Source organism: Vigna unguiculata, chromosome 5 (assembly GCF_037176805.1).
Source record: "Vigna unguiculata cultivar grain cowpea cultivar isolate G323 ecotype 2 chromosome 5, ASM3717680v1, whole genome shotgun sequence".
Lineage (NCBI taxonomy): Eukaryota > Viridiplantae > Streptophyta > Magnoliopsida > Fabales > Fabaceae > Vigna > Vigna unguiculata.
In genome coordinates, this window is record NC_140796.1 from 11,408,087 (window position 1) to 11,420,380 (window position 12,294).

The 12,294-nt window shown below is 35.1% G+C and overlaps 1 protein-coding gene across 1 annotated transcript; it reads left to right on the plus strand.

The window, feature by feature from the left end:
* Positions 1 to 5,232: 5,232 nt before the first annotated feature.
* LOC146886073 (uncharacterized) lies at positions 5,233 to 6,333 on the plus strand. Its single transcript, XM_085673291.1, has one exon. The coding sequence runs from the start codon at positions 5,233 to 5,235 to the stop codon at positions 6,331 to 6,333; it is 1,101 nt and encodes a 366-aa protein (XP_085529417.1).
* The last annotated feature ends 5,961 nt before the right edge of the window (positions 6,334 to 12,294 follow it).

The following is a 12,294-nucleotide window of genomic DNA, read 5'->3' on the forward strand; positions in this document are numbered from 1 at the left end:
AACTCAGAGTCACGATTTAAAGAGAGGAAAGATAGTGAAGCAAATGTGAGTCAGCCCACAAGCTTGCGAACCTAAACGTATTGTGGGATAAGCCATAACATTCAACTCGCTTTCTGAAAGTGAGGCAAACTAGCCTGAGACACATTTTGCTGGTCAAGTGCGGGACAAACCTAAATGGGTCAAACCAGCATGCATTGCCACCTTTAATCTAAATACTATCAAAGAAGTTCAATTTAACATTGAAGTCAAGGAACCAAATAATCTCTTTCTTGAATGAGTCTCTTCCCTTAATTATAATGTCATTCATCATAGATTCGTTATCATTTGAAAGACTTTTTCGACTCTAATACTATTAATAGTTCATTTAAAGGAGGATTCACCAGGAAGAGACAACAATGAAACATGAGTTTAATATATAAACATCACTTTCAATTTAAAATCTTAAAACGATAAATTTATAAGTCTTCATTTATTTATATTTACTTAACTTTGTTTTTTACTCGAGATTTAAATTTACACTTAAATTCTCAAGTGTACCAAAGGCATCTATATTTAGTGACACCATAATGATCATGGTGAACCTGTTTCATCGGAAAATGTACATAGGCAACTAATAAAAGTTAGGAGCTGTAATGGATTTTCAAGAAGAAAGATAATACTAGTAGTACACGGGTTCATTACTTCGAGGAACACTACTCATTTTCTTTTAGGCCCTGTTCGTTTCTAGGGATATCACTGTTAAGATAAATTAGGGAGCGCGGATGGTAAAAATTTTCGTGTTCCATTCAAAGAATTGAAGCTGATTTGAGAGCGTGGATTTAAGGGATCTGTGAATTTTTTCATCCATGCTTTGAAGAGAAGATTAGCGAATAAAATGGTGCAATACCCATTTTACCCTTCATTTTTCAGTTGCTTTTCGCATGCGCACATGGCAATATTCTCTGCAGAAATGATTCCTGAACCAACCTGAAAAGATTCCTGAAGCTGCTGTTCCTAAAATATTCTTCTCCCACCACGGATTTAAACTGGTGCACACAACGAAGTCATGGATGTTTGGTTTGGCTGTTTGGTTTTGTGAAGAACAGGTTCTGTGAAGCTCGGACAGGTGAGTTATTTGGGGTGTGGTGGTCGCGGGAGGGTGGTCAGCGGGGTGGTGGAGTGAGTGGTGTTGGAGGTGGAGTGAGTGGTGTTGGAGTGAGTGGTGATAATGGAAGACAGTGGTGAGGGAGGCACTGGTGCCCTCAGGTTGGAGTTTCTGAATGCACCGGTGTGGGCACCGGTGTTGGCAGTGTTTGGGCGGCCTGGTGGTGAGTGGATGGCACAGGTGAGGGTGGTGATTGAGGTTTTCTGTGGCGGTGCGGTTTGGTGGTGAGGTGTTTGTGGGGGTGGCACCGGTGGCACCGGTGTGGTGCTTTGTGCATGGGGTGATGGCACCGGTTACGTAACCGGTGCCTTGTTTGTTAAAGGGCGACACCGGTTACGACACCGGTGTCGAGGGCATATATAATTTTTTTTTTCATGTTGTGTGTTTTGTGCAGGTGGACGTGGTGGTGTTTGAAGTCGTCGGAGGCCGCGCGTGGCGGAGGAGCTGTCAGTGTGGAGGTGAAGGTGGGCGGCCGGACTTCCGTCGAGTTTGTTTGAAGGTGGAGGCGCGGGAGTTGCGAGTTGCAGTGTGATAGAGGTGTTCACCGGAGCTGAGGAGGCACCTTGGGGAGTTCGCGTTCAGCAGTCAGTTTGTTGGTGATACAGTGTTGTTGGCCTGGACTTCAGACACTATTGGCCGGAGGTGAGGTGATCATTGTTGGCCGGAAAAATGACATATGATAGGGATCTATAGAGATGTGAAAATATAAGTAATTTTTTAGCGAAAAAATTACATATTATAGGGATGTGAAAATATAAGTTATTTTTTATTGGTGATGGTTGATTTATATATAATGTTTGATTTGTATAATGTTTCACAGGCTTGATATTGGCTTGTTATTCAGTTACTTGCTCTGAATTGCGGTGTGGTCCTCTTCGTTTACCACTTGTTGAGGTAATTTTTTTACAATAATGTCAAATATTATCAGCATAGTATTGATAGTATTGATGTTTTAGTTAGTAACATTGATAAGGAAGTAGTATTGATGTTTTACGAAAAATTGTTTAGGTCATTTTTTTTAGTTACGATGGTAGTAATTTAAATTTATTTTTATAATTGGGTAATTTAGATGGATGAAGAATTAGATATGAGTTACTTGGACAGTGAAGATATTGTGGATGATGTAATGGGTGTGGACTTTAATGTAGTTACACATTTACGTCGTCAATTACAACTGCGTTCCGCCTTAGCTGCATTAACAATGCTATGCATTGTTGCACATGCATTGTATATACTAAATATGGCCATAGAAACAAGTAGTATTCATGAGTGCTTGTTAAACAAAGATCGTCGTAGAGAGCAGCTAATGTCATACTTGGTGCATACTAATCGCTGTCGTGACATTATCCGCATGGGACCCGAGGCATTTATTAACTTATGTAATCGTCTAAGATCAACCGGGTTAGTGAACGATGCGTTTAGGTCAACTGTGGAGGAACAAGTTGCCAAATTTCTCCACATTATCGGACATAATGTGAAGAATCGAAGTGTGGGATTCTTTTTCCATCGTTCTGGCTCGACAGTAAGCAGGCATTTTCACAATGTGTTGGATGCAATACTATCTTTGGAGTCTGAATTGTTAATTCAACCAAGTGGCGCTGAGGTTCATCCCCATGTTCAAGGCAGTAGTCGATTTTATCCTTACTTTAAGGTAAATCTCTTCAAAGACGCATTCAATTCCAGCAATGAATCCATATTTAAACAATGTGTTAATATTTTGAATTTGTCAAATATTAGGATTGTTTAGGCGCAATTGACGGAACTCATGTTCGAGTCCGAGTCCCAAGAGCTGATGCTCCAAGGTTTCGAGGAAGAAAAGACTGGCCAACACAAAATGTCTTCGCGGCATGTGACTTTGATATGAAGTTCACGTATGTATTGGCTGGCTGGGAAGGAACAGCATCCAATTCAAGGATATTGAAAGATGCTCTCTCTAGAAATGATTCTTTAGTCATACCTGAAGGTTAGTCAATAATTTGTTTATTTTGACATGCAACATATTCAAGTCATAACCTATGTGTGCAAAATAATGTAGGAAAATATTACCTTGGGGATGCTGGGTTTATGGTTAAAAGATCAATTTTGACCCCCTACAGAGGTGTCAGATATCATCTTAAAGAGTACAGTCGGAGAGGACCACAAAATCCCCGAGAATTGTTCAATCATCGTCACTCGTCACTCAGAAATGTTATAGAAAGAACCTTTGGGTTGTTAAAGAAACGTTTCCCAATTATAGCCAGTGGAACCGAACCACATTACTCTCTTGAAACAATGACACATATTGTGTTGGCATGCTGCATCCTACACAACTTTCTGCGATCTGTCGATCATGATGCAAGCTTGCTTGATAAGGTAGATAGAGAGTTGGCTGAAGAACATCAAGATGGTGGCACCACACATCAAAGTGAGGATGATTATCGACTTGGATGTAATTTAAGGGATGAAATAGCTCATCGAATGTGGAATGATTATGACAACAATTAAGTTGATGTACTAATGTATGGTACTGCAATGCAAATATGAATGACTAATATCTGTTATATAGTAATGGTTAGGTAATCTGTGAACTTAATTTTATGGATTAAATGTTATGTTTTAGTTTCCTTTGCTTGCAATAGGTACTAAATGAACAGGGGTAAAGGACTTGCTGTCTCTGTGGGCCGACGTGAATTCACTAAATGGACAGAGGACATGGACAACCGACTCCTGAATGCCATGTTAGATGAAGCTCGACTCGGTAATAGGGTGGATGGTAGTTGGACAACCCAAGCATACAATAACATGCTAAGCAATCTACATGAAGTAGGGTTTGTGAACCTTAACAAAAACAATGTTAAGAATAGACAAAAAGTGTTGAAGGAAAAGTGGCGTGAGGTGCATGACTTATTTTGTTCACTAAGTGGATTTGCGTGGAACAACATATCAAAGGTCTTTCAGGCTGAAGATGAAGTGTGGGCAGAGTTGTTGCAGGTAATGTGAAACGCTAAAAATATAATGTATGAATATCATGTTAACCGTGTAATGTATGAATATGTTTACATTTTCAGTCAAAGCCGCACGCAGCGAAGTGGCAAAGTACCCCTATAAGGCATTACGACCTGATGGAGGAATTATGGTCATCAGATCGTGCAACTGGTGAGGGGGTGAGAACTGCTTCACAAGCTAGTCGGATTCGCCAACAAAGACGTTTAGAAGTTGATTTGAATGATGAAATGGAGTACACACCTGAGCCTCCAGGCTATGAACCACGCGAGAATGCTTACCCATCCTCACCACCATCCATGGATGAGTATAGCCCAGGCCCTACCCAAAGTGTTCCTTCTGTACCATCTGGTGGAACCTCATCATCTCGGGGATCTAAAAGAAAAGCACCCATGATTGACATTGTTGATTCTCAATTCGACAAGCTCACAACCAAGCTGGATGGATTCATGGAGGTTATGGGTGCCGGAAACTCACACTTTGAGAAGATGTCAAACATTGCCGAGAGACAAGTCATTGCCATTGAGAAACGTAACGACATTCTAAACGAGCAAGTTGGGATGATGAAGCGGAGCTCGACTTTCCAATATACAGAAAGTGATATTTGGGAAATGCTTGCAGGGATGAATATCCAAGAGGAAAACCTTATGGAACAGTGCTATGATTACCTCTGCTCAAATCCGACTCATACGAAGCGACTAATGGGAATGCCACAACATCTTAGATTGAATAAGTTATATAGTATGATGGTTGGTCGTAGTGGATAGGGTTTGTACACAATGTACTTTACGTGTGTATGTTTTATATGACTTGTTACTTTGTTGATTTGCATGGTTTTAATTATCATGTTTTTGTAGTGGTTTTAATTATCATGTTTTTGTAATGTTAAGATGTTATGTTCCCTGTATTATAAAGTGTTGTATGAACTGAACCTCTCACTTCTAAAAGTGCTTAGGCTGACGCACATATTTATGTTGACCATTAGTAATTTGGGAATGCCATTTCTGTGCCTAATGATTTTCATTTTTTTGATAGAAGTCTGCTTTCTCATGGCTTCATCATCATCAAAGTATAGACCTAAAGTTCGTAAGGATAAATCAACAGCGATGGAAGATGAAGCACCCCTACAAAAAAGGCCAACCGTGGAAGACGTACTAGATCAAAAACGATACTTCAGCACTGTCAAACAAATGGAAAATTATGGGAATCACTTTTACCATAGACGAATAATAGAGCCAAAGATTATGAACTTGGAGTCATTTATGGATTCTGGGCTTTACTTCCATCAACATCTTTTGTTCCAAGGCCTTTCAAATTACGTCACATTATCGTATTCCTACTTTCCGGAAGTAATTAAGGTGTTCTATGCAAATCTACAGATCTCCGAAAATGGTTATTTGATGAGTGAGGTCAGCAAGAAGAAAATTAAACTGAAACCATCTGACTGGTTTCAAATATGTGGTCTGAAATATCAAGGTCGAAAGTTATCATTACCAGAGGTGCCACCTGACCTGAACTATAACCGGGACATGGCTTTAGCCTCCATGGTAAGACCAGGTGCCCGTTTTAAAGCAGTGAAGACGGTTGGTGTCCTACAGATAAATGATAGACTGTTACAGTATGTTATAGTGTACTTTTTGACACCGAGGATGACTAATATCTCACATGTTTTACAAGACGACATTTTCATGATATGGGCTTTAAAAAATGACATCTTAATTAATTGGCCACATGTCATCATGCAAAACATGCTTAAGTGCAAGAGTACTGAGACAGGTCTTCCATATGGAATTTTGATAACTGCAATCATGCAATATGCTGGAGTGGATCTTTCGGTTGATACAACGACGACAGTATCTTTAAGACACCGCTTTTCAGTGCAGAATTTGAGGAAGATGAATATTGTTCATGTAAACGGTGAATGGCAACAACTTCGTGGTCGTTCTGATGATGCACCACAACGAAGAGAAGAAAGTCCCATGGATGAAGACAGTGATGACGGAGATAACGACCGTGAAGAAAATATGCTGGAACCTCCAACCCCAACAATAGAACAACTATTAACTCAAATATGGGGAGGAGTACAATCCATAGAAGCCAGGTTACAAACATTGACCATTGATGTTGACAGACGTTTCAATGAAGTCAATTCCACTGTCAACCAGATTTATGACCTTCTTAACGGGGATGAAGACTCAGATGAGTGAAGGGGTTTGAACATAATGTTTATTCTGTGATGTATTTTCTTGTTATGTATGAACTTCATTACATGTGACACTTTTTCCATGTAACTTTATTTCGATGTCGTTTGCCATGGACTAAATTGAATTTCCGTGATCACACTTTCTACTTTTTTACCGAATTTGGAAATTGATTTCGTAACTTCTATGCTTTACGGTATTTGGTATTGTCAATATCAAATTAATTTATTTAAAAAAATAAATCTAACAAATAATTTCAATTTTGTTGTACTATTTTTTACATAAATCAAAATTCTTTTTTTCTAAGCTTTAAAAAAATTTATTTATTTATTATGACAAAAGATAACTCATTTCAAAATTTATTCAACAACATCATTTCAAAAATTAATCTTTTTTTACAAAAGGGTATTATGGTAAAGTAATAAATATATCAATTTTAACATATAATTTTATCTATCACATCAATCAAATCTTTCACTAACTTTCATAAAAATTATCTCCAAATCCACTCACTTTACCCTCCAAATCCACTCAAAAAAACACAAATATCCATCCTCTTAAATCTACACAAATCCATCTTCACACTCTCCCCCATATCCATCCTTCAAAAGGAACACACCCTTAGATCTGATGTAGGCATAATATCTAGCTGGAAAAGGGCAACAAAATTCAACCCCGATAGAGTTAGTTTAGTTTTATTGTGTGATATTGTTAATGATCTAAGTAAAAGGCAAAGCATAACAAAAGGGTGTGAGTTATGAGAAGAAATTAGTGCATAAACAATGTTTGAGTGGGTAGCATAAGAAAATGGAAGTGCAGAATCCTAGTACTAAAAATATCTGACTTTTGGTCACTTGGACTAAAACGAAGAAACAACGCAATCATAAATGTGATTGGTTTGTCAGGTTGTAGTGGACAAAAATAATAAGTGTTAGATTGACCTGACACCTACCAATTACATGTTTGGATGAAGGTGCTACATGCTTTTTAATTAGCACCAATTTCGACTTTGTCCTCTCAAACACTTCCTATGTTATGGTGGGGATATTTTTGGAAAACGATTCTTTAGAGGATATTTTCATAGCATGTACTCGATCATTAAATTGTATAGAGTTTTTAAACTTTTTATTGGAAGGCTTGGTTTTGTGGGATACACTGAAAATTGGCTTATTGTTATGTAGATAAAACCATAATTGCCGACGACCTAATTTGGAAGTTTCATTGTTACTAGCTCCATCATTGAAAGTACCCCACCATAATTGTACTATATAGATAAAATCACTACTACCTCATGTGGGTCATTAATCTTAATCATCACACATGGTTCTTTAAGTTGACCATATAATTGTGTTGGTTCCACCTTCGACATGCGAAAACGATTCAAAACCATTTTTCATTATACGTTGGAAATGTTGTGGTGTTGGTGAACTTTTCCCCCCTCATGTTAGTGGAATTTTACGATTTGTTAAAGAGAAAGGACAAAGAGGATTCCAAATCCACCTCCCGAAGCTACTCACATCACACCAACAACCTATGCAAGAGAAACACAACCCCAACTTAGATTCTAAGTTGTTTGTAGCAATCTCTTTCCCTTTTTACCTTTTTTTCTCTTTTCTTTTCTTTTTTATCTTTATCTTTAGAATGGCAGGAAGACCAGAATCACAAAATTATTAAGCAAACTAATATACATGACTTGGAATTTCAAAAATAGTTTTAATTTTCACTTACCAAATTAAAAAAAATAATGTGTCTTACACCAAACAAATACTCAAAAAGTGTCCTCAACTTTTTTTAGTTTAAGAAACACGTTTTCTATAACTGTTAAAAATAACATTAATTGAAACTCTTCGTATACTCATCCTTGCTTAATTTATTAAAAAGTATCACACAATGAATGTAACCTTATAAAAGAGAGTATCGTAAATATAGAACATGTGGAGAGGTAATTGTGTAATTCAATTAAATTCCGTCATGTTTTAAAAAACTTTTGAGAATCTAAAACCATGGTTGATAGTCTTTCTTTTTATCAGTAAAAGTATAATATATATATTTATATATACATGAAACATTAGGATTGTCCTTATTTAGAAGTTTTTGTTTCTTAACACAAATATAAGAATTAAATCCAAATATCATACTTTCTTTTACCACTAATACTACAAAAATTCCAGTTATAAAATTAATATTTATTAACAAAATCGATTTTTAGAATAAAGTTTGTTTGTATTTGTTTAAAATAATAGATCTAACAAATAAAAAAATTTCATCATATAATTTAACATGAATGATTATGATGATATTATATTAAAAAATGAATTTAAAATATAATTTAACATTATAAAACTGATTTATGAAATTTGATATATATTATCTATCATTTATATATGATCTCCAACAACATTTTATAGTTAAATAATTATTTAAGGGTCCTTGAATTTGGTGCATGAGTGGTTTACCACCTCAAATGAGATTCTAATCGAAGTAGTGTATTTGGTGTATGGATGGTAGTATTTGAAATTGACAAGAGTGGTTACACTTTCTAGAGACCTGGACTTGTCAAAGACTTTCTTTGATCAGTACATAGTGGAACAATAATAAAAATCCAAATTTACACATTCGAAAGAATATAGTTACAATTAAAAGACCAATAATCATAATTATAAATTTATTTTTCCTTCAGAAACTAGGTCGGTTTACATTGAAACTATTTGATTAACTTGTTTATTAATAATATATATATATATATATATATATATATATATATATATATATATATATATATATATATATATATAATTTGTGCAATACGTATAGAGAAAAGATCCTATAAAAGACTTCTACAACTAATTATTCATCAGCAAAAACAAGATATAAAATCTGTTTCTTTTTTTTTTCTAAAGACAATTTCCAGGATTACTGCCCCAAAAGAAGAACAATGGACGTTTCTTTGGAATTTAAAGAATTATTTCAAACCCAACAATGAAATTCAATCTCTTGGACCACTTTTTCACTGTAAAAAAAACTATCCTAAAACACATATTTCTCTAATTCCAAAATGCCTCCAAATCACATTATTTCTCGTTCCGAAGTCTTAATTTTCTCACTCCCCGCATTATGATGCTGAAAATTTTATATGGCATTACAATGAATGGCAATACTCACTTCCACCCATATGTAGCAAAGAGATCAAACACTATAAACTTGTTTACATGTAAAAAGAACATGTCCCATCCCATAGACTCTATTTTAAGTCATCTTCTGTTAGCAGCCTATATACAAAGAGCTCCCAAGTGAAGCACAACACCTTAAGTAATACACCATGAGGTTATTGTTAAGTGGTTACATTCATTAGAGACTTCATAATCCAAAGTCATTTGGTTGACTAATAATCGAAGTGGTATTTTGAATTCAATTAATTGAAAACTCAAGAGTTTTGGTCATTGGATGAGCAAATTGTCACTAGGTAACTACAAATTTGTTGATTTATTTTATAACGTCTTTGGTTGGGCAAGCATAATAGTGATTAGGTGAATTGCAACATATGCTTAATTCATAGACAAGTTAAGTGTTAGCTGAACAAGAGAGTGCTTTTCAAACTTTGGATAACATGTTTTAAAATGTTTCTAAATGTTAAAATTTGTTTATCTTTCATCATATTAATATATTGATCATATATTGGGTTGAATGGTATTAAATATGATAAATGAATGAAAGTAAGTAATTAAATTGAGATGAAATGCATATAAATGAGAGTGTATGAAGTTATGATTGTGATAATAACATATGGTATGTTGTGAACATAGTTATTTTCAAGGAGGAAGTACTATGTTGAGATGTTACTACTTCCCCTTTAACTATCCCCACCACCCTCACATTTTATAAAACCCCACATCCCTCACTTCCCTCTCCTTCAATCTTTCATCACATCCTTCCTTTTCTTCCCTTATTCATTTACCATTGTTTTATTGCATCCCCTATTCCATTAAAAGTTCTTCGTTGTTAACACTCCCTTCACGCACACGCAAACATTGCATCACAAACTACACATTCTCATTGAAGCACACAGAAGCACTCTCCATATTCCATAATCACATAAACTTACCAACACATACCAAAAGCATATATGTAGCATTTGAATGAAAACTATTTAAAAGCATTAAGATGGAAAATTTTGAGGAAAAACCTACATTTTTGCAACTCCATTTCTACAACTCCTCTAGCAAAAAATCTACTAGTTGAAGCAATTTCATGGGTATTAAATCACAATAGAGAAATGAAATCCCAACGCAATAGGGAAAAAATTGTGTAAGCAATATCAAAAAACTCCACATAGAGTTGTGATTCAAAAAGAAGCTAGCAAGTTACGGTTCAAACACTGGCCACAAAATGGGTATGTGAAGGAACAATAGTTGTTAAGGAATTGGAAAGTGATGACGAAGGTAGGGTTTGACACCAAATATTGGAGCAAGTGTGATACGAAATGGGATTTGGAGGCAAACTAGAAATCATTTAATTTGGAGGCAAACTAGAAATCATTTAAATTAGAGGCAAGTTGAAAAGAATGGAGGCAAGCACTCAAAATAATTTAGCCATCGAAATATATTTAGTCACTACTTTGCCATTGAACACTACTCAGTTGCTAATCTTTTAATTGAGTGGAAATTGGACTCATGTTTAGCCACCGAAACCCATTAAGTTGTCATTTAGTCACTGAAACAAAATGTGGTCACTAATAAACTGCTTTATTCGGCGACAAATTCGGTGGTTAAAACGAATAATTTATTCTATTTCTCATAGTTATCAATTTAGCAATTGAATTTTTGCTACTAATATTTTTTTTCGTCATTATACGAACTACTATCACTAACAAGCAACCAGTCGTTATTTTAGTGGTTAATTTTGAGACTGATGTAAATCAATGTCTATTTCAGTGACAACCTGTGATCATGTTATTTTAAGAGTTAAATAACTTTTTTTCTTGTAGTGTTTGTAGATGAGTATTTGAGGATAACATCCTGGTCCTCCCAACCACCAATGTCTCTTCACAAGTTGGTTTCTCAATGCATTTGCTCGACGATATCGTGCTCCTCTCTACCACCAATGCCTCTTCACAACTTGGTTCCTCACTGCATCTGCTTAACTGTGTTCGACAAACTGTTCTCTTGTTCATTAACTTCGATAAAAGAAGGAATACACTAGGTCAAGAAAGAAGAACAAGAAAGAAGAAATCGTGAGGAAGGAGAAAAGAATGTGAAAAAAAAAATAAAAGCTAACATTTTTTATTAAAAAAAACTTTTTATATAGGTCAAAACTAAAACTAACCTAATAAATTTTGTTAATATTCATTATTATATTTATTACATTTTAACATGATTTTAACATATGGTTAATTTCAATATGAGAATGTCTTCTAAACAGTTTTTTGAAAGAAGTGAATAAATATAAAAAGCTTGACTCAAGTGAAAAGATCTCTCCTCATGGAATAACACAGAGATTACTAAAGTATATTTAATTCTTTTGAAATAATTTCTATTATTTTTTCTTATTTAAAATATATTTTCCAAAAGGTAGCGTTATTTTCATAAACCACTATGTTTTGTGTATATAAGTCCATACCATTTGGCTTAAGTTGTAAATTCTATTGTGTATGGTTTAATTTGAAATGATTGTTTTGTATCAAAATATACCGTAGAAGATGTTAAATTATGTATGAATTTTGTTCACCAAAATAGTATTTTAGAAGAGAAATAATTTTGTAGAGAAGAGAATAAATATTAAAGTTATTATTTTTATTTCCCATGTCACACACTCCTTTATCTATGCAATCTCGTGGGAGTTTTTCTGTGCTCCCACAGCACCTTTGTTTGTGTTGTTGTTGGCAGGGTCACTGTCTCTGCCTTCTTCCACCGCATCAGTACTCTTCGTCCCATCATTCACACCCTTTCTCTCTCCATTCACAGTAAAAAA

Coding starts and splice junctions, on each gene's coding strand:
- LOC146886073 (XM_085673291.1), top strand. CDS start 5,233: ATGGAAGATGAAGCACCCCTACAAAAAAGGCCAACCGTGGAAGACGTA.